This window comes from Pezoporus occidentalis, unplaced genomic scaffold, assembly GCF_034315485.1.
Source record: "Pezoporus occidentalis ecotype Australia unplaced genomic scaffold, CSIRO_AGI_Poc_V1 ctg60, whole genome shotgun sequence".
Classification (NCBI taxonomy): domain Eukaryota; kingdom Metazoa; phylum Chordata; class Aves; order Psittaciformes; family Psittacidae; genus Pezoporus; species Pezoporus occidentalis.
The window spans coordinates 3,451,952-3,474,454 of record NW_026915944.1 but is presented as its reverse complement, the minus strand read 5'-3'; the positions used below and the strand labels follow the sequence as shown (position 1 = coordinate 3,474,454).

The window sequence follows — 22,503 nt, the reverse complement described above, 5'->3', positions numbered from 1 at the left end:
AATTCTTAAATCGCTGCTGTTTCTATTGTTTGAGGTTAACAATGTTATAACACATTACCACAGTAACCACAATTGTATTTCCAGTTTCAATAAGCATCTTACCTTGACAACTTTGTACCTCTCCAAAAGACGACACAGCATCCTTGATTCTAGCTTCCCCACATTCATAGCCAAGCGAATTTCTGCCTGAGAAATACCTTTGGTTCCCCTACTTTCAACTGTTTCAGAAAGGAAAACAAATCTCAGAGAAATAATTTTATGCAATTGTATATACATGTTTTTGTATATACATTTATATTTGCTCTGAATAACTGAATATGCCAGAATTATATATTATAACATTCCTCACTAAAGATATTTTCACAGACATATACAATATACAGTCAAATACTGTCATAAAACACAACTTTACCTGAAACAGCGCCCCAGCAGAATGAGGTTTGAAGGCGATAGCTTCAGATTAAAAGCAGGGGTGAATTTTTCCCCTGACAGCTGTCCATAGTTAGTTATTAGTTTCTCCATTATGAAATGAAAAGAGATAGAAGAAGGAGGAACACCATTTTCTTCAGAATCTTTTCCCAGCCCACCACAACATCCTGGTTTTGCCACGCTGTTTTATTTGAGTGGTATCGGTAAGCTTCCAGGAAGGCTAAGGCAGCACCTATAGCTTCAATCTAATTTGAACATAAAGCTAATCTTCTCCATGAAAACTTGACAATTCCCAGTATTTAAAGAGCAACCAGAACTTAAAAAAAAACCAAACCCAAACAAAAACACCAAACTCCTTTCTTATATACATACAAGGAGTAAGAAGGGAATGGGAAAAATCTTAGGATGTCCTACTACATCACCTACTTAGCTCATAAGCCTGGGTGAGCATATCCCTTTCGCAAACAATATCCACAGGCTGAACAGCTTTTGTGATGATCTCTTCTTCATCATCATCGTGGTATTCTTCCATTTTCTTTTTAAATTCCTTTACTAATTTCAGGCAACGGACCATGACATCAGTCCCTGTGAACACGAATGTTAGTAACAACTCTTAACAAAATGCAGGGGGTGGTGCATGTATTTAAATCATTTTATTTTTCAGCAGCATGAATAACTAGCAGGGGAATGGGGAACAAATGATCAAAGACAACTGTTTATTTCTAGGAAAGGGTGGCAGCAGCTTTTCCCTATATACAAATCTGCCAAAATACCGCCTAGCTGAATTTGAAGTGCTCTAAACCTTCATGTGCACATCACCATTAGGGCTGCCCAACAGGAGAAATTTCAAAAGCATAAATAAATCAATTAAAGGGTTAACTGTTGACCCACCGTACTACATCTTCAGAGCACATCCGTGACCGTGAGATCACCCACTGGGTATAAGAACACTCCTTTTTTTCCCTCTACAGACTCACTTTCTATAAATGCAAGTCATATAATGAAATAAACCCATACATTCAAAGATACAGAATCCACACAGTAAGCTACCTGGATGCAAAACTGCTCCTTAACACAGGATTGCCTTTCCTCAGCAAATGATCAAAGTGGGTACAAGTTGGTGGGCCCTACCAAGTCCTGCTGCAAGTTCCCAATATTTAATATTCACAGGACCTAAAATAACTGTCAGTTTATTGTTTGTCCTTGCACCTTCTTCTGTATTTGTGTGCATGCATGTTGGTGGAAGCATACACCAGAACCTGCTACTGCCCACCAGCCACTAGAATCTCATACATGACCAAATTCCACATCTTAACATGTTAATGTGCACTTGCTGTGCTGTAGTAACTCTCCACCTACTTTTCTATGAGACCCCAGAAGGGTAGAGTGGTGACAGATGACTTCAGGCAAGCTGCAGCAATTCTGGTCCCTGACCTACAATCATCAGCATCACCTTGCTCCTGCTGAACAATTTAAGAGACTGGTAGTAAACTACAACCAGGTTACTGCACACTGCCAGCTTATCAAGCTGCAGTGATTCAGCAGCTACTGCAGAAGTAGCCAATTCATCCTGCAGCAGTGGGTGGAAACATCTACAGCCATCTCTGCTCCTCTTGTACTCCCCTGCTGTGAAAAATGCCAGGTGAAAGCTTGGCTGAAATCATTGAGGTTACAGCTAATGAATTTTATCTTATGCATGATCACTTACTGAGGCTTAGCCAACATGAAGTTAATCCACAGTAATTTAACCATGTGACTGAGCACCAGGACAGATGATTCCATTATTTTTCCTCCATCTGAATCCTTTTCCTGCCAGTATTCTAAGACACTGTTTTAGGGTAGTAATTAAATGCTGACATTGTGGTAGGGCTGCAGGCACTGTTATTATGCCCTCTGTATTTCTACAGCCTACTAGTTTTCACTTGAAGCAGTATTTGAAAACAAAACCCCACCACTTCCCCAAAAAACCAAACCAAACCCACAAAGCAAAACACAAATTCCTTTTACTCTAGCTTTTACTCGCTAATAACATGCTTCCTATAGCAAATGTTCTGCTGTCATCCTGAGTGCATTCCACATATTTCTATCTGCTTTCCTGTATAACTTCAGAGATTAAACTATCTTGATCTCCAATGAAAATCAGCTACTATTAATTCATCACAGTTTAATACATAGTGGTCTTTAAGGCATTTGTGTGGCTTTTCAGCTTTTTAGTCTGCAAGATGAAATTACCATTCAAGTGAAAGATTCATCAAGTGGCATATTTCTGATGACCTTAAGTAGTAAATGCAGCTGCCATCATGCCAATCTCTGACAAACCTGGATCATCTACTGCTTTGTGGCTTGCCACTAAGCTTATAAACGGACTTGTGTTTTCTTGTCTTTTAAGTAAATAGCTTAATTGGAAGTTAAATGTTCTTACTACTGATTATAAACTCTTTTAGGGATACTATCTAGTCTTTTGTGGTCTATTTGCAAGTGTATTCAGGTCATTAGAACATCTCTGCATGTCAGTGTGAGGAAGTAAAACCAAATTCAACCTGGTGTAACACCACTCGAAGACAGTCTAAGAGAGAAAATAATTTTTTGTCGATGACTATGCTCAACAGTGTGACTAAAGCTACCCCTGTTGTGCAAGTCTCTGTATACTGAGACACTTGCTCAAACTAGAATTCATTAACTATGTACAACAGGTATTTTGTAAAAATTAGATTATAATTTCCCCATGTATTTTATTTTATTCTTATCTATTCTCATTTTTTTTTTAGGATCTCTACTGCCTTCCTGAAACTATGAACTTAAATTCTCTTGTGTAAAACTCCCTCTGATATCAAGGGAAGGAGATGAACCTGCGTATTTTGTGCCAACTGAAGTTATTCAATCACTCTCTTATTTACTCAGTATGAAGTGACAGATTTCTTTATGAACCATGCTAGAAGCTGTACCTACTTTTGGCTGTTGCTTCTATTTGTCTGTAAAACAATTTCCCTAAAAAGAGGGATTTCCCTCCCTCAAACTTAAAATATTTGAAGGAATTTGTTGTTTTAATCAAAAGCCTTAATACAAGTCTTTGTAACTGGCATCACTTTTGTCTTCTCAAAGTGCTCATATTTTTATTGACACTTGTACTTCTTCCTTTATGATCACTCCTATGCAATTTGCAATATTTAGTTCATATCAGATTCTTTTTTTATTTTCACAAATAGTTCATCTCTGAAAAAAACACACACTATTTTAGACTATTTTCTTTTTAACTCTTGAAAATCTGACTCTTGGGATTTTCTGTAATTAAAGATTTGATTTAGATTTCCTTTAGTATTAATTGAATTGGTGATACTATCCTTCCTCATGCTTTTTGTAATTACTTCCTGTAGTTTTTTCCCCATGCAAGTTTTATCTGCATGTTTTTCTGAGAGCAGCTGCTCTCTTTAGTTTCCTCTCTTCATATTTTTCTGTTCATCTTTGTCTTTCCACTACATGTTTGGAAGTTATCAGCAGTTCTTGCAAACCTCCAGAAAGGTCAGCAGACTGTTCTTTGTTCCTGCTCTCTGTATTGGTGTAAGCAGTTTTATTAGGAGTCGCAATCAACTGAAACAGCTTAAGCTGATATACAGCAAACTTGACTCCAGTCATTTCTTAAAAACCTGGAACAAACGCCTAATTCAAGTGGGCTGCAGTATTCTAGCTTTATTAATACATTTCTCCATATTAATTGCATAGGCAGATTTTCACTTACACATCTTTTAATATTTGAAGCTTATAGATAGAATGGTATCAATGTAATTACACAAAAAAGAAAGCAAAGACATGATTCTAGCTACCTTTCTTTGTCTTGTAGGGTCCTCCACCAGGGTGTATGTCTCGTAATGGGATGGATACTACCTTGGCTAGGCCAGCATTCATCATATATTGATACAGACGTTTGAAGGTTCTTTCACAAAGACCCTAACACAAAGAGAAATGACAAAAGTCATTGTAGCCAAAGTCTCACCTGTAGGTGATTAGTATCAAAGACATTCATACTGCCTCTTCTTATATCACAGTATTGTGGAGTAGGATATTAAAGAAGGATCTTAAATCCTGCTAGTGCAGACACCAGGCAGAGCACAAGAGGCTTCTGGAGTGTGTTCTACCCTCTGACTCTACTGTCCAAATCAGCAGCAGCACTGCAAGTCAGAACTGCATAATGATATCCACTGACGAACTTTTCTGAATCTGTGGATTGAACAGAACTCCTTCCTTATGACAAACAGCAACTTGATCTAGTAGCTTTTTAAGATCCTTCTTTTAATATTTTACCTCCAAATTTTGTGCAACTTAAAAAATCAGGCAGTACAAATCACTGCCTTTGATACCTATCATCACGATTCTACATTAGTGAGAATTTGAAAGATAATGAATCTCACCAGTTCTTCCCTCAGGTTTCCTAATGTCTCCATCTGGTTTGAACGAGCACTTAGCATACTTGAGAGTTTCTCCATCAGAATATCGTATTTGCTCCTCCTAACCAAGAAAATGATTTTACATGTAAGCATGCATACAAGCTTTATAAACATGAGTTGTACCTTTACAAAAGGTCACTCGCTAGGGAAAGTATGCTGAAGTGTTCTCAGATGGTTTTAGAAATTACAGGGTTTTTCCTTCTGTGAATAGCACTAAGAAGAAACTTCAACTGAGGTAACAGTGACTATCCCAGGCTGTTGCTTCATTGGCAATCCACAGAAGTACAAGTTTTAATCATAACGAAGACAGGAAAACAAAAAAATCTATTAGAAATGCATGTGAAGTGAGAACACACAAAATTAACAGAAAGGTTAGTGCCACAATATGAAGAGTTAGGTTTATGCAGGAAGGTGAGAGGAACTAGAATCCCCTTACTGTATACAGCTCCAAGACAAGTAAGTTTTAAACTGTCCAGCATTCAGAAAAGGAGGTAATGAAGAAATTGAGAAGAGTCAATAGCAGGAAACTGTGATGGTTCTGTGACAACAGAGCAATCTTCCATCATCATAAAAGGTCACAATCTAGTCAGGAGATCTTTAAAACACCTGACTGGCACATACCTATCAACATGAAAGCGAGTCAGAAGCAGAAGAATTGAGTGTTGCTGTGATCCACTTGGTAGTCTTATGACGTGGGACTGCATTGTTATGAGACCATTTCTGTCCAATACTCTTCGGTGATAATGAATTTTTCCAGCATCCACTCTAAAGAAAAGATGGCAAGATATCTATAGGCATAGGAACTTCTGCAAATCAATTCTAATTAATTCTAATTCCAAAACACTTTAACTAAATTACCTATGGTCTTGGCAACATATGTTAATTGTCAAAAAGACAATCTCAAAATTAGGAACTGCCAAAATTAAGATAACCTGTGGAACTGATTTTCATAGTTAATCCAATTAAACACAGAGAAATACCTCCAGTTTTAACCTACAGTCCCTATGCATAATCAGTGTCATGGCATGGTTTAATGAGACAGCTGAACCATTATTGTAGTCCCACGCCCTCCTTCTCCATCCTCTCCTAAATCCAGCTACACTACAATCACAGCCCCCCTTGCAATAACTTTGATATTCATCTCACTCCATTTTGAGCTGTCTTAGGCAACTGAACTGACAGAAAAGTTCCCACAAAATACTTCCCCTCTGCACCCATCATCTTAGTTACCTAAAAGAGCTTCCTAAGTGGCAAAAAAAAGAATGCCAGTGTGGTTTACAAGCTTCATCTCCTAAAAGCAGTGAATCCTTAGCAGCAATGCTAATATGCTCCAGCACTCCAATACCAGGAATTCCTGAAGAGGCTCTGTAATGCTCCTCCATCCACAAAATACATGGTCTAGTTTGGGAGCTGGTAACTCAGGCTGCTGTTCAGGTAATAGAGGAAGATGCTGCGAATAAAAGACAGACTAGGGACAACGTGGGCCCTCTCTGGAAGCTATAAAGAGAATTGGCTACCCTGGATTTGGAGAAGGCTGAGGTTCTTAATGACTTCTTTGCCCCAGTCTTCACTAGCAAAGGCTCCGACCGCACCATCCAAGTCTTGGAAGGAAGATGCAGGGACTGTGAGAATGAAGACCTTGGGCCCACTGTAGAAGAGGATCTGGTTCGAGACCATCTTTAGAACCTGAACATGCACAAGTCCATGGGACCTGATGAAATCCACCTGCGGGTCTCAAGGAGCTGGTGAATGAAGTTGCTAAGCCACTGGCCATGATATTTGAGAAATCATGGCAGTCAAGTGAAGTTCCCGATGACTGGAAAAAGGGAAATATAGCCCCCATTTTCAAGGAGGGGAAAATGGATGACCCAGGGAATTACAGCCCAGTCAGTCTCACCTCTGTGCCTGGCAGAATCTTGGAGCAGATTCTCCTGGATGGCATGCTAAGGCACATGAAAATCAACAAGGTGCTTGGTGACAGCCAGCATGGCTTCACTAAGGGGAAATCCTGCCTGACCAATTTGGTGGACTTCTATGATGGGGCTACAGAACTGATGGACAGGGGTAGAGCAGTAGATGTCATCTACCTGGACTTGTGTAAAGCGTTCCACGCTGTCCCACACGACACCCTTGTCTCTAAATTGGAGAGACATCAATTTGATGGATGGACCACTCAGTGGATAAAGAACTGGCTGGATCGCTGCATGCAAAGAGTTGTGGTCAATGGCCCAATGTCCAGCTGGAGACCAGTAACAAGTGGTGGCCCTAAGGGATCAGTGTGGGACCGGTCTTGTTCAACATCTTTGTCGGTGACATGGACAGTGGTATTGAGTGCGCCCTCAGCAAGTTTGCCGATGACACCAAGCTGTGTGGTTCGGTTGATATGCTGGAGGGAAGGAATGCCATCCAGAAGGACTGCGACACGCTTATGAGGTGGGCTGATGCCAGCCTTATGAAGTTTAACCATGCCAAGTGCAAGGTCCTACACCTGGGTCGGAGCAATCCCAGGCACAGCTACAGGTTGGGCAGAGAAGAGATTCAGAGCAGCCCTGCAGAGAAGGACTTGGGGGTGTTGGTTGATGAGAAAATGAACATGAGCCGGCTTCAGTGTGTGCTTGCAGGCCAGAAATCCAACCGTATCCTGGGCTGCATCAAAAGGAGAGTGACCAGCAGGTCGAAGGAGGTGATCCTGCCCCTCTACTCTGCTCTTGTGAGACCTCACCTGGAGTATTGTGTGCAGTTCTGGCGTCCTCAACATAAAAAGGACATGGAACTGTTGGAACAAATCCAGAGGAGGGCCACAAGGATGATCAGGGGACTGGAGCACCTCCCGTGTGAAGACAGGCTGAGGAAGTTGGGGCTGTTGAGCCTGGAGAAGAGAAGGCTGTGTGGAGACCTCATAGCAGCCTTCCAGTATCTGAAGGGGGCCTATAGGGATGCTGGGGAGGGACTCTTCATTAGGGACTGTAGTGATGGGACAAGGGGTAATGGGTTAAAACTTAAACAGGGGAAGTTTAGATTGGATATAAGGAAGAAATTCTTTACTATAAGGGTGGTGAGGCACTGGAATGGGTTGCCCAGGGAAGTTGTGAATGCTCCATCCCTGGCAGTGTTCAAAGCCAGGTTGGACAGAGCCTTGGGTGACCTGGTTTAGCGTGAGGTGTCCCTGCCCATGGCAGGGGGGTTGGAACTTGATGATCTTAAGGTCCTTTCCAACCCTAACTATTCTGTGATTCTATGTTACACAGCACAAATTCTGGGGACAAAGAATTTCTTCAGAACTTGGGCAGGATAAGATGCCTTAAGAAAAGTAAATGAAAACCATCATTTCACCCAAGTTTGAAGAAAAAGTGATTTAGAGAAAGCAAGAACTTCTACAAATTAGAAACGTGTATTAACCCAACAGATGATCTCTGGTTCCATGAAAAAATGTCTGGTAATATAATGAACTCAAGAAGAGATCTGTACGCTTTAAGCAATACAAGCTCTAACAACCCAGTGCTTCTGGTAGTAAGGATGAGACACTATAAATACAAACAAGAGTTTAAATCAATACATAGGAAGTCTTAAGTGGACAGATCTTTACAGACAGCCAGTGGAAACTTATTAGCTTTGTTTTCATTGGTATAGCAAGACATAAACTTACTTGAAAGCCCCACTGTGAAGGTCCCTCTGAAGCTCTCCTTGCCACCTAGCACGGCCTAAACGCTCCAGAATACAGTAGGAGAAGTCTGGGAGCTTTAAGTCAGGGTCCCCCTCCCAGCCTATCAAAGCTCTATAACGCTGGTCTTGGGAAGCAACAATGACTAGCTTCTCTCCCCATCTACAAAACAGTAGGGAAAGTAATAAATTATTATTAGTGCAATAAAAACAGAGAGATCACTTACCCCCCAAACACCACTCTTGATATAATCTGCACAGACTGAGGGCTAAATTTTAAAACTGAAGTTAATAACCTTTATAGACACAAAAATTTCACTCACTTTTCAATAGCTTCTACATAAGTATAACAAGGCTGCAAATCCTTCCTCCTTATTTGATCAGTGATATCTACTCTCTCTTTAAAATACTGGCAGGAACCCTGGATGCCATCTTTATTATCCAAAATCATGTGGACAGGATAAATATCATCCAAAGGAACAGGATCTCTTTTGGTTTCTAGTATTCCTGTTTCAAGGTCTATTTCTTCATATCTGAAATGAAAGCAGAGCCAACATTTAACCGAGAAAGAGGACTTTGGAACCGAAATATAACACAAACAATGCTGATATCTCTGTGAAATATCTTGGGAAAATGAAACTCTTTTGAAACCTCAAAGCTGGAAAAACACAAAGTGCAGAGCTGCACTCCTCGAGCACGACCAAACCTTATCAGTAGGCAGAGTGTATGAAGCAGGAGAAGGGGAATACATTATCCAATCTTCAAAAATCCAAGGATATTTAAATGGTGGGAATACAAGACACATATAGATACTAGATGCAGAAAACAACAGGTACATCCATGCTGATGAACTAGGCCATAAATCCTCCCTGTGGATAAGGGGCAAATAGTAATTTGACAACTTATTTGATCAGAAATCTAGCCAGGACTCCTGCACAGGTCTCCTACAGAGCAGGCTTCAAACCCCCGCTCCTCTCTGCCTGCCGCCACCCAGCCCACTTCGGCGTTCTTTCAGCTAAACCCAAGCGGCTCCGGGGAACGAGCAGAGGCGGCACGGGCAGCCACCGGGGCGGCCGAGTAACCAACCAGGCCCGATGAACCCCGCAAAGAAGCGAGCCCTCCCCGTGAGGCACCCAGCCCAGCGGGACAAGGGAAGCGCGGCAGCGCGGATCGGCAGGAGGGGAGCACAGTCCCCCGGCGCGGCCCTCACCGGTCGTGCAGGCGGAGCGGCGGGCGCGCCAGCGGCAGCAGGTAGAAGCTGACACCGGGCTGTGCGCTGAGCGCGGCCCACAGGAGCTGCTGCGTGGCGGGCTCCAGCGGCAGCGGGAAGGGCGGCGAGCGGGTGCCCAGACGGTACCACAGCGCGCCCAGGGTGATCCCGTCCAGGCCCTCCAGAGCCACCTCGTCCAGCACTGCCCATAACGCCTCCATGTCCGCCACGGCTTCCGGGCCGCGCGAAGGAAGTGAGATCACCTCCGCGACGGTAACCAAGGAAACACTCAAACAGGGCCGCGGCGGCGGGGTCTGGCCTGGCCCGGTTAGCCCCTCGACGAGTCGCGGCTGGCTCTGTGCCCGGCGGGGCTTTGCTCCCGTTCCTGCCGGGCCCGGGGCTGTGCCGGCTCTGCTCAGGTACAGCGCAGGCGGGCGGGACGTGCGGCCCTGCTCTGTGGATCGGGAGTGCTGTTAGACCAGCCCGCACACTGCGTTATCTCAGCCGGGCCGCGGGACGGGCAGTACTGCAGTCGGTAAGAGATCGAGTATGTTTAGAGGGGGGTTTGGTTGCTGGTTTGTCGTTTGTTTTTTTTTTTTTTTTTTTTTTTCATTTGTTTACTTTTTTTTTGTTCGGTCGTGGGTTTTTTGGTTTTGTTCGGTTTTGTGCAGAAGTAAATTGAACGGTCTGGTGGCAAGTTTAAGCTTCTGAGTGTGTAAGAGGGCACCCTACCACAAGTTGCAGCAGTTACTCTGGGATAATTGGTGGGGATTGCTGGAAAAGTTCATTTTCCTGAACGGCAAGCAAGGGAAAATATTTTATTAAACAATTTAAATGTATACAGCCTCTAGAATGAATAATAATTAATTAATAGAGTTAACACAGTTCTAGAATTGACTAACCTTATGAGCAGAAACAATTCAGGAAAATCATCCTACAGCTGAACTTTGGGCATGCCCCTTTCAGCTTGTGCCCCGTAATTGACTTGATTGTCAATTCATGGAATATAAACTCATATTTTTATCTATTTAGTAGATGGTGAAGTGTTCTGAAAAATATGTAAAACAAATAAAGTTTCCTCTACAGGAATTTAGTTCGCTGCACTGATGATTTTATGCTTTGTAGAACGAACTTGTCTCAGTTTATGGCATTCATGTCTATTGAGGATACAAAGCCAGTAGTACTCTATAACAGATAATTTCTATGCTTAAGTGTGACAATTAAATTCTTATTTCAGTTTTATATTAAGGACATGGTGACTGACTTTGATGAAAAACATGACGAATATTTAATATCCCTTCAGCAGAGAAACCGGTAAGATACGGAATTGTTACCACCATTGAGTATGTAATGTCTGTTGTGCCCTAATACAGTATCTAATATCAGCAGTTGTGAAAGTTAGTTTAAGAACTTGTTTTTCAAACTTGTGGTGCAAAGTCTGACTAACTGTGCCTAAAAAGCATTTTGTAATTCTCTTTTCTTTGTTTGCCAAGTACATCAAAGTTCTTATGTCTAGAAGAGATCACAATATTTTTTCAGCATACATGAAAATATAGACAAATTTGTTAATAAAATAGGTTTTGTTTTTTTTTTTTTTTCCTATGGCTTAGAGGGAAGGCTTTTGTCTTGTGAACTGGAAACATTTTTTGGTTTTGGGACGTCATATGATTTTGGGACATCATATCGTCAAAGTGTCATCAAACCATATCTGACTTTATGTGCATGCTTATCTGTGCACTGCACTGCATAAGGATGAATTATATTATCCTTTCTACTTCAGGTTACTGGAACGTTTAAAAAGAAAGGATCCCCTACAAATCAAACTGGAGCAGTTAGAAAGAGGATTTTCTCTGTATCTGAATGGAGCTAATTCAGAGCGGAGAAATTACCGCAGAAAAATCAAATCACATGGCTGCCTTAAAAATGAGACTGAGACCACCAGGACAAATGGTGAGTTACATGAAAGTTTTTCAGAGATTTTAAACATTTACTCATCAGAGCTGTAGTTCAGTTGGTGAGGTTACTGGTCAGGCTATGATAAAGTAAAAGCAGCATTTGAGCTTGGTGAAATGAAATTCCATGGGACTCTTATCAGAGTCCTTAAGCTGATTGTACATAAGAGGTGGTGTCTGCAATACCCTATCAATTTCTCAGTTGATCCCTGACTAATTCCAAAATTTAACTTCCCTGCTTCTCTATTTGTTAAACAGTTATAACTAAAGCTCGAAAATTAGAAATGTGTATAAATTGTCAGTGTCCCATGATGCTAAACCTTTCTTTGACATATAACACTGTTAATAGGCTTTAAAATCTGGTGGACTTCAGTGTTCTCTAAGTCTGCTGTCCTGTAGACAAATTACATTTGATGACACAGACTATAATCAAGTTATATCCAGTAATAGCTGCACTAAGCTCATAAATCATGTTTAAACTGTAATAGTTGTCAGAAAAAGACAGCTAAGCTTTATTTAAATATTTGAAGTAAAAAAAATTACCATTTTCTGCCAGTGATTAGCTGGCTTTATTTAAAAATGTGGGTTTTGTTTCTAATTTAAGTCTGTCATAGAGAACAGTGTCGTGACAGGAATAATTTTGCATGTATGAAGGCCTTGTAATCTATTTAATATAATGAAAATAAAGTTGATTTTATTAAATCCCTATGTAAAGCAGTTTACCAGCCTTAGTCTGTTATCCTCACGCTTGCTACAATCAGCCTATTTTAGGCTGTATATTTTTAATCTGTTGCTGCGTAGGTAGTGGCTGGTTAAGCTTTATTTTCACTTAAAATGAAGATAAAGGGTTTCAAAGGTTACTTGTGTGATAACTTGTTACAATTGAAAATTCATTAATCTCAACAATACTAGAAACTGACTTTTAGTAATGGTTCTAACAGTTACTCTAACTTCAGCATCTCTTTCTTTTACATACTGTTTGCTTTCACATTTAAGTGTGTTCAGGCTTAGCTGACTGCTATATAATTTCTTGCAGGCTATACAGGGTGGTGGTAAGGAATCATATAGTCACCTGGTTTCACTGTGCTGCATGAAAGGAAAAATTTGTGTAATGATGCAAAAAGTGCATGTTATGGGATATATTGAAAATTAAGGAAATTGTGTGCTTCATCACATTGGGATGTGTGACATCATTGGTATCCTGGGATATATGTTTAGGTAACTACAGAGGGTGTAAAACAGTGTCTTTGACTTTTTTGGTCCAAAATTGTTCAGGGGCATTGTGGCAGCAGCTGTAATTGAACTCTGTCAAAAGAGATTTCCTCTTAAAGTTCTGCTATGTAGCTGTTACCTCTAAGCTTAACTAAAGTTGTTTATTTTTTATGGTTGCTTTATGCCATTTGAGTCTGTTGAGGTGGAGTACTTCATTGTGTCTTAGGGACCTTTAAAGACTTCAGTGGCAGTCTCTGTTCCTTTCCTCAACTCCACCAACGTAGAGACAGTAGCATTATCTCTGTAAAAGAGAATTCAGTGTTTTGCTGTTTCACCATCCACATGTGTATTTTAGAGACAGTAGCATTATCTCTGTAAAAGAGAATTCAGTGTTTTGCTGTTTCTCAGCTATCCAGCATTTTTTTTTTTTTTTTTAGAAAAATACATGTGTATTTTAAACACATGTAGCTGCAGTGAGAGATAGCAACTGAATCATCATCCTGTCATTTTTCTTCTTCTGTTCGATTTTGCCACCAGAGTCCAGAGTGGGAGTCAGTGGTGATCTGTATAAGTTTCTTGCCTGGGGGTAGTACCTTAGCAGTTTGTGGTCTGTTTCACTTCTAGGCATTTCTTCTCCATGACTGAATATGATTTTACTTACAGAAATGATTTCTAGCTGAAATACAGCACTAAATTTTCTCCCCTATCCATCTTCCATGAGAGTTATTGCATCATTTATTACTTCTAAAGCATCCATCTATAGGATTAGTCTTCTCTGAAAAATTAGGAATGTGTGATACTTGGTAATACAGAATGGGCACAGATCCCTTCTTGCGGTTCCTGAAAGTGTCATCATAAACATATTTGTCTGGACTATTTTCTTTGTGTTCCCTAGGAGTCATTGATGATAATAGTGATTAATCAACTTTTTGCATTTACTTAGGCTTAGTAATTGAATTAAAGTAAATGATGGGCTTCTAAGGTAGTGAAGCTTGTCTCTAGGTATACTGTTACTTCTTTGGGTGTGTAACCTAGGCATAGTTTCACAACCATCTGTGTACTTCCAGTGAATGTCAGTGTGGTCACAAACATGTGGTTAAGAATAGCATGGAATCTCATTTGATTACAAGTAGTATTTTGATGATGTACTACTCAGTTCTTGGCTACTAGAATAAGCACTGTTAGCTCAAGTCTCCAAGGGAATGACACCAGTGAGCCTGTTTTGTATGCTGAAACAGGCAGTGGTTGGTATTCAAATCTCATCCACCGCATGAGAACGATTTTTTTGTTCTAAAGTAATGTTATAGCACAGATGATTAGTTCAGCTGCATCAACTTCTGCTTGGGAGCTATTGTTTTTCCTGGTTTAGAGAAACCTGGTGACATGAAACCATCACAAAATACGCAGTTCTGAGAACCACATACTCAGCAGTGGTAGCATAAGACCTACCCTGTCCGTTTTTCCTACTTAAGTTTGTAGCACATGTGTGTAGCCTTCTGGGACATTGCTTAGAAGAGACAGATTGCTTAGGAGGTGAAAGATGTTTCTAATTCTGTCCCAAAGCAGTGACTGAGTGAGACCTCGCTTCTAGCATTGTAATCTCAGGACAGTTCGCCCTCGGTGCCAGAAGAGCCCCGTAGCAATAACCACCAATGCTAATGACTGCAGAGTATTTCTGGAGTTACTTAAGAATAGTGTAATGGAGTAGCAGGACCTCTAGTTGGAAGGGCTGTTTTTCTTTCTTGGAGCAGTCCATTCCTTTTCCCCTCTGTTCTTAGTCCTGTTTCAGGCCTAAGAGATATGCTTTGTGCTGAAGCAGTAGAACATCTCATTTTTCTTGCTCTGTAATTTTATGATCACTCTAAATAGACAGTCATACCCTGTTCCCACAAGAATGGTCCTGCCCTGTGCCTATTGTATCTGCTTGTACTAGCATTTGTGCAGTCTCATGGTAAACCAGATTGCACAAGTGACTGCAATAAAAAGTGGTCTTTCTTTTATGTTTTTCCTCAGTTAAAACTTGCCCATGTGAATTCTCTGAACGGTTCACTGCACAGGTGTGTTTTGGGTTGTCCAACACAAATAGAAAATGTGGTATTGAAAGTTGTAATGAGCAACCTGATCTAATTTTGAAGTAAGCCCTGCTTTGAATGGAAGGTTGGTCTAGGTGACCTCCAGAGGTTCCTTCCAAACTAAATCTTTCTGTGAGTCTGTGACCTACATAGGACGACTGCTTCTTTTATTGGTAGTGCCAGTTTCTGCTGGCTTAGGGTGACCATTAAATGATGGCTTAAAGAAAAGAGGTTTTGCATCAGCTGTTTTTCTCCACTGAGAAGAAATGGAAGCTGTAAATCTGCCTTGCGCATAGGAGGAAATAAGATGCCTTTATTTAGGATGCTCTTGAGAGTGTTAATGATGTCCTTGTTCCATTGAGGGTTCTGATGTGTCCTGCAAGATGCTTGTCTCTTTGTCTCAATCAACGTATCTTCTCAAAAAAACATTGTTCCACTGTAAGCTGGGACCATTTCCAGTACAGGAACCCTTAGTTCTCCTTGACCATGCACAGAATTTTTGCAGAAGTTCTGGAACCAATTTTTTCTTGCCTTAGAAATGAATGAAAATGATTATTTGTCCTTCACGTATTTTATTTTCACTTATAGAATACACTTACTGTACGTCCTTCACTTGTACAGGAAAAACTCTTCTCTGCACAGTATCATACCTAATACATTCTGTTTAATTTGCCAGTCTCTTATGTTTCTTTAGTTTGCAAGTAAACACATAGTATTCCTTTGTAAACCCAGCACATCACTTATTGTTCACCAGGACCTGTCTGTCAGAGTCTGCCTTCAATAGCATGGGTTCTGGGATCAGCTGGCTTCCTGAGACAGGTTACTGTATACCCAGCTAGGAGTTAGAATGAATGATGTGTACCCCTATTCTAGAACATAATTCTACCCTTCTGTATCAATGAACATGGGGCTTCACTTGCTGTTAAACTAATGTATGTTGAAACAATTTATTCTCTGGAATACACATGATGATGACTGTCCCTGAAGAGGTTCAAGACTCCTGCTACTAATACACAACTAGCCAATATCTGAAGTGGATTGCCTTTTCAGTTGTTGATACCATTCACATGTCAAGGACTTTTCTGTTCTTATCTGGGGGGTGTGGGGGGTGTGTTGAAGGGGGAAAGAAAAGAATGCAAACTAAGATATATATTGTCAGATACTGTATTTCTGTTTTGTCTTGTCTCTGTTCTGAAGAAGCAGCCCAGATAAAAGAGAGAGATTTGCGAGAACACAGCGTACAGACTGTACCAAGGAAAATACAACGCAGAGGTTGGCTTCAGGTAAGAAACAGCTTGAAAGAATGCATCTCTGAACTAATTCTTATATAGTAAATAATTTTAGGGGGAATTGATTGCAACTAGTAGATAGTGGGTAGTGGGACTATTGTAGAATCTGCATCTTGGTTTGGTATGGATACTAAGTGACAATGTGAAATGATAATCATGACCAATTTTGTGTCCACTTTGAAGCCTGAAGAGGTGAATCTCATTGAAAGGATCTGGTTTCAGTGATGACTGTAATAGAAACCTCTATAGCCTTGACCTGACTGGCTCAATCTGTCCTCCAGCAGAACAGCCGCTGCTTGACATCTCTGATGGCAAGCCTAGAGAATTTTAGTGCAAAGGGCAGAGAAACTTATTTTGGAGAAATATCCCTGCCTGTCACTGCTGTTTTGCATCCTGCAATAGTATTTAGGGGCACAGAGGTGTAATTTGTATAGCTTGAGTTGTACTTTGTGACAGATTCTCGTAGATGAGAAGAAAGGAAAATGCATGTAGATAATAAAAGTCCCTGCCGATAGATAATACGGTCCCTGTGCATAAGAAATTTGAAGCCATTAGGCACACAGTTATTGGTTCCCTGGAGAAACATCAATGTTCCTTTTTTTCCATCTGGCCTAAAGAAGGATCTGACTTAAACTGTCCTGAATATGAATTCTGAACAACTGAGACATGTCACCTAAATAATTACCCTGATTAGCAATTGCCCTGGCTGGATATCAGATCCGTGCTTGAGTGACTGGGGATCAGGGGTCTGTGTCACTGCAGATCAAGTGTTCATATCATGCAGGTTTTCTTTCAGCAAATATTGCATATTCAAGTTTCAAGGCTGCATTACTTGTCACCCTTACTGCTTAGCTGAATTAATTTTCTCAGCTAGGAGCTCATGTTCAAACATCAAACGTAAGCTGTGTTAAGGTATGCTATAAGGTGGCAAGACAGACTTATTGAAGAGCACATTCTATCAAAAGCCAGGCTGCCTTAGGATATCTCTGCTCCTGGCAGTTACAAAATGTTAGAGGAGTGTATGAACACCAGATAACTAAGTTTAGAATCGATGCACAGACTTCTGGATCACATGTTACCTTTAGTGAAATAGTCCTCTTCTGTTGTCTGCAACAGAATTCAAAAGTGGGGAAAACCAGATAATTCTGTGGTACAGAAAGATGAGTTTCTCAAATCTTCTACCCCTCTTCAGCCATGCTCGAATTAACTGACAGTGTGCATACTTTTATTGCATCCTAATTATGAAGTAAAACAAGTTAATTTGAATGACTTTCACAGCTGTGTCTGACATTTACAAAGGCAAAGAAGTCTTTGTGCTTGAATGCTTATGGCAGAACATATTCCCCTCATATACACAAGAGTAACACGTCTTCAAAAACCCACAGTTACTTCAAGTAGCCATTTTCATACACAGACATTACAGAATCACAGAATTATTGTGCTTGAAAAGGAACTACTGAGTTCATCTGGACCACTCCCTGTGCTCAGGCATTCCAGTGTTTGATCACCCCGCAGTATTTTTTTTTCTTCTGTTCAGATGGAATTTCATGTTGAGTTTGGATTTGTGGGTTGTTTTTTTTTTGTTGTTTGGTTGGTTTTTTTACTTTTGTTATCTATGTTCAATTACCTCTTGTCCTATCAGTGAGCAGATACCTGCCAGGAATTTATACACTTTGATGACACACACCCCCGCCCGTGAACCTTCTTTTCTCCAGGCTGAAGAGTCCCAGCTCTCCCAGCATCTCCAGCAGAGCATCTGTGCTTGTTGGCTTCTTAATCCTCTGTGCACTCTAAAGATCTCCTAGATAGATTGCTTGAGCCCTGCTATGTTGTCTTTCCAGCAGACAACAGGTGTGTTAAAGTACTCCATGAGAAAAAGGGTCCCACCTTTTTGAGGAAGGCCTCATCTACTTCTTTCTGATAAGGAGGTCCATACAGATACCTCCTATAACAGCACCCATGCTGTCTGCCCGCTGGTTTTGACTGTCTCCTGACCTCTTCTTTGCAGAACTCTGTACATTCCAGCTCTCGCACACATAAAGGGTGGTAATTCCTTCTCACCTTCTCAGCCTTTCTTAAAGAGTCTGTGCCTGTATTCATCTGTCACAACACTTCAGCCTTGTAAGCTATCCCACCGTATCTCTGTGATCCCAATGAGGTCATACCCTGTAACTGGATACAAGCTTCTGACTCCTCCTGTTTGTTTCCCTGTGTTCTCCATCAGTGTAGATGCATTTCAGGGAGGCAGCCAAGCACACCGATTCCCCAGAAGAGGCGTGAGAGCTTTTGCCATAAGGTTGTTCCACCAGCACTTCTTTACATGCCTGCTTGAAGTGATTCCACTGCAGCTGCTTTCTTGATTGCTATGTCCCTAGTCGTATCAGTTTTTCACTTACTTGTTGAGGTGAGGGGGTGAACTCCGATGGGCACTCAGTTTGGTGTGAAATGCATGATGTTTGCTGGGCCTGACCCACTCTGGGGATAGCAGCAGCAGGTGAGACGTCTGACTAGTGCAGTTAAGCTGTAACATAGGGGCCCAAAGGTGAGCTCAGGGAGGACAGAAACCTTCTATGGAACAGAGGGGAAAAGCATCACTTGATCCAGATATTGTTATGTAAAATGTGATGATTATTCTTTTTGTACTGCTGGTAGCACAAAAGATGTCTAATTTCTTTGAATGCTGCTTTTAACAGAAAACTGTGGAGATTAAAACAGAAAAGGGGACTAAACTCCGCATTAAACCTCCTCCTGAGTACTCTGAGGATTTTGAACCGTATGAAAGCTTGAATGTGGAGACAAATGGTGATGATCCTCTCCCTTACTCCCAGGTACAATTGGCAGTTGCCTTCTATTGTTCATGGTAGTGTCAACTGAAATGTGAATGGTCCTCAGTATCAGTCTTGACTAGAGCATTGAAACCTGGCATATAGAGTTTCTTTCACAAGGTGATCTTACATTAACGAGATGTGACATAAGTAAAAAATTAAAAACCAAAGTAAAATTACTTTGAAGATCTAACCTCAGTTAGCAATACTCTATAATATCTTAAGTCCCATTTTAAAGCGGTAGAATATTGTCTCTGTTGGCTAGAACCAAGGTATCTCATGCAAGAAGACTTTTCCAGTTCACTTAATGGTTATACACCATAATGAATGGCACTCTTGGCTGTCAGGTCAGAGAAAGCCTAAACAGCAAGTTTTTCTGGGTTTAGGTTAGTTTTGAATAATGTGCTGAAATTGTGGTGTGTCATTGTTTTACCTAACAAAAGTCAGAGTGAAGTTTTAAAAATACTATAGTCAGTACAGTTGCTTTCCATCAAGAGTTGTTTTTGTATCGACTCCATGGTTTGATAGTTCAGCCTTCCACTTGAGTACTAATTGTAGTTTGTTCCAGCACACTTCACAAACCTCCTATCTCTGCCCCCCCCCCCCCAAAAAAAAAAAAAGGAATAAATGAACAAAAATTTATGACTGTTTCTCTGACTAACCAATTAATGACATCAATAAAGCTTTTCTGGGTACTGGGGTAACATCTATGTATGAAACTGTCTATACATCTTACCACTGACATCAGACAAACTTCCCAAGCATTTTTTCCTAGCCTTTCCTATATTGCTTTTGAGCTTAGGATTTTTTTTTAACTCTACAAGCCAGTAAGTTGTTTACAGTGATGGATGTTTCTAATCATTTATTGGTGTGTAGTAAGCTAAAAATTTTAAACCAATCCCCCACTTTTCTTTGTATCCCAAATGGAAATATTTGGGTTTTCCTGAAGCTATAATTGATTTCTTGAATATCTTGTTACAATGCACATTATGAGGTTTCAAACTAAAGGAAAGCCTGTACAATTCCCTCTCAAAAAGCTAGAAATATTAGTCTTGACTATCATAAGGACATGCTCAGTATCAAGCCTCAGGTTGTTTATAGGCCCTCTTTTGAATTTAAGTTTGCCTGCTCTTTGTAATATGTTTCTGTCAACATGGATTTCCTAACAAGGGTAATCTGTAGCAGAAGAGTATCTTGAAGCTTTCATTGCAAACTGCACATGCACCGTCACAGTTCATTTGTACCTAATATAGCTTCAGGTTTTCATCTTACTCATACAGTTTGCTTACCTATACTCATCTCAAAACTTTAATGCCAACAAAGTAGGGAAAAAAGTATTGAAGACATGCAAGCTCTTTTCCTTTTGCATTCATAAAAGCACAAGGCTCTCCATCACCATCAATGCTGTTTGTGGCATATGCTGAGAGATGCAGGACAGTTTTTTCCACAGTAAATTTCAAAATAGATTCTTTTTTTCTGAAAATCCTGTTAGTGTTTCCACTTAAAAAAATCTATGCAAACTGTAAGCTTAGTCCATTAGACCACAGTTCTTTTCTACTCTTCTTTTGGAGTACAAATATGTACAAGACAGGATTATTATCATCTATACATTTGCTTATAAAGAAGGTGCTATTACATTAGCTTTGCAGTCTTGTGAAGGCATTTGGAATATCTAGGTTGCAGCTAGTCTTCAAATAGCAATCTACAAGAGATGGTAGTCTAACTGTGTGATAGTGGAAAAGTGGATGCCTCTGCCCTCTCCAATACTTATTTCCTGTTTGTAACTTACTCTCCAGAATTGGTTTTGCACATGAAAATTCCTTGACCTGCAGAATTTTCCTGCAAACGTTCTGATGAGAAGGAATAAAGGTGTTTGTTGTAGGATGAATTTTCTTTACAAGTCCTCATCAGAGGAGTGAGGACATGGCAGAGGAATGTGAATATATTTAGCTGCATCATGGCTTTGAGTTCATGAGAAGATTTGCTTTCTCCGAAGGGAGGAAGGGCTTCCACATTTGTTTATTTTACAATACATGTTTGAGTTTTACTGACAAATCTGTTTGAATTGTACCAGGAATCAAGAAGAAGCTTGCAACTCAGTGTAGAAGAGAAAAGCATGGAAGAAGACTCTCTTAGTGATGAATATGACTCTATTGAAGAAGATGTGTTTTCAGAACTGTCTTCCACTGAGGAAACAGTTACAAGCTTTGGAGGTCTTCAGCTACACAGCAGTAAATCACTGCAGAAAGAAGCTTCTGAACATTGGGATACTGGGGGATGTTCTGGCCTTGATTCTGGCACCGTTACTGTGTTGGAGTTTAGCCAGGATCAAAGTAGTAAGTCTGTGTATTATACACTACCACAGTACTATAATAATAATTCTTTGAGAGTGTTACTTTTAAGGGAATTGCTGCTGATTAGTCATCAATGGCTACTTGATACTCTCATGAACCTGTTTTAATCTCCTGATTTGGGAGACTTGCATCCTCTTACTACTAGAATAAGGTTTTTTTTGCAAAGAAAAAAATATAGCCCACTTCATACTCTGATAGCATGTGCTGTTCATCGCTCATGAGAGATGTAGTGATTTGAGAAAGCAAATTAATCTGGCTATCAGCCGCTTCCTTTTGTCAGGTTTTCTCCTTTGGAGATCTCAATGTGGAAACTCCAAACCAGTCCCTAGGTCTCAAAAATTGTTTAAACCCCCCACCCCACCTTGTTAAAGGTAGAATGTTCAGGCAGAAACCAGACCTTGACCTGCATTCAGTATTTCTCAAACTTCCACCCCCCCCCCCCCCCCCATTTCGGGTGCATTCATGCATTTTGGCTTGGGGTTTGGGCTGCTGTATTTTTTTCCTTATCCACAGTTAATTGCTTAACTTAAGAGGAGCAATCTTTAAACACATTGAGAAAAGGAGTGTTTCTCTCAATATCACAGAGGTGAGTGGAGTATGAATGTGGAGAGGAGGCAGAAGAAGGGATAGGAGCGAGGGATGGAGCAGCAGCAGTGAGAAGAACATCTTTGGGAGAGATTATTTTTTTTTTCCACAGAGAGATTTCAAAGCTGTGTTGCAGATGAACTACACCAGGCAACCCTCCCCTGCCTTGAAACTTCTAAATAAGACAACATTTTAGTCTTTATTTAAGACTTCTTTTTTACTTTTGCTTTTCTTAACACTAATGCAGGTAAATACCTGGTATAGATGAGAGATATTTGTAACTTATAACAATATAGTTTATTTTGTTTCACTAAGTCTGTTCGAGCCTTGCCTATGTACTTCTATATCAATGGAACAGTATCAATGAAAGAGAGGCAGGATGGAGGTTATCAGTTTTAACTAAGCGAATATCGCTAAATAGGCAACATGTTAGCAGTTAAGATCCAGTAAGCAGTTAAGATCCCTGGCTGACT

The 22,503-nt window shown here is 40.5% G+C and overlaps 2 protein-coding genes across 12 annotated transcripts in view; one reads left to right on the top strand and one right to left on the bottom strand.

Moving 5' to 3' along the window:
* Nucleotides 1-9,962, bottom strand: part of GTF3C1 (general transcription factor IIIC subunit 1) — a 41,613-nt gene extending 31,651 nt beyond the window's left edge. For all 6 annotated transcript variants that reach the window (XM_062639440.1, XM_062639443.1, XM_062639442.1 and 3 more), the window contains exons 1-8: nucleotides 9,742-9,962; nucleotides 8,855-9,064; nucleotides 8,518-8,694; nucleotides 5,493-5,636; nucleotides 4,836-4,932; nucleotides 4,251-4,374; nucleotides 856-1,014; nucleotides 103-218 (exon numbers count right to left, since the gene is read on the bottom strand). In XM_062639440.1, the coding sequence (XP_062495424.1) occupies nucleotides 103-218; nucleotides 856-1,014; nucleotides 4,251-4,374; nucleotides 4,836-4,932; nucleotides 5,493-5,636; nucleotides 8,518-8,694; nucleotides 8,855-9,064; nucleotides 9,742-9,962 (1,248 nt within the window). The remainder of the gene's footprint in view (nucleotides 1-102; nucleotides 219-855; nucleotides 1,015-4,250; nucleotides 4,375-4,835; nucleotides 4,933-5,492; nucleotides 5,637-8,517; nucleotides 8,695-8,854; nucleotides 9,065-9,741) is intronic.
* Nucleotides 9,915-22,503, top strand: part of KATNIP (katanin interacting protein) — a 60,328-nt gene continuing 47,739 nt past the window's right edge. For 5 of the 6 annotated variants that reach the window (XR_009968664.1, XM_062639449.1, XM_062639448.1 and 2 more), the window contains exons 1-6: nucleotides 9,915-10,014; nucleotides 10,979-11,055; nucleotides 11,522-11,691; nucleotides 16,175-16,260; nucleotides 18,960-19,094; nucleotides 21,166-21,427. Coding sequence is in view for 5 of the 6 variants with exons in the window: in XM_062639449.1 (XP_062495433.1) it covers nucleotides 9,961-10,014; nucleotides 10,979-11,055; nucleotides 11,522-11,691; nucleotides 16,175-16,260; nucleotides 18,960-19,094; nucleotides 21,166-21,427 (784 nt within the window). In the remaining variant the exon portion in view is untranslated. The remainder of the gene's footprint in view (nucleotides 10,015-10,978; nucleotides 11,056-11,521; nucleotides 11,692-16,174; nucleotides 16,261-18,959; nucleotides 19,095-21,165; nucleotides 21,428-22,503) is intronic. The other variant, XM_062639451.1, reaches the window with a different exon arrangement.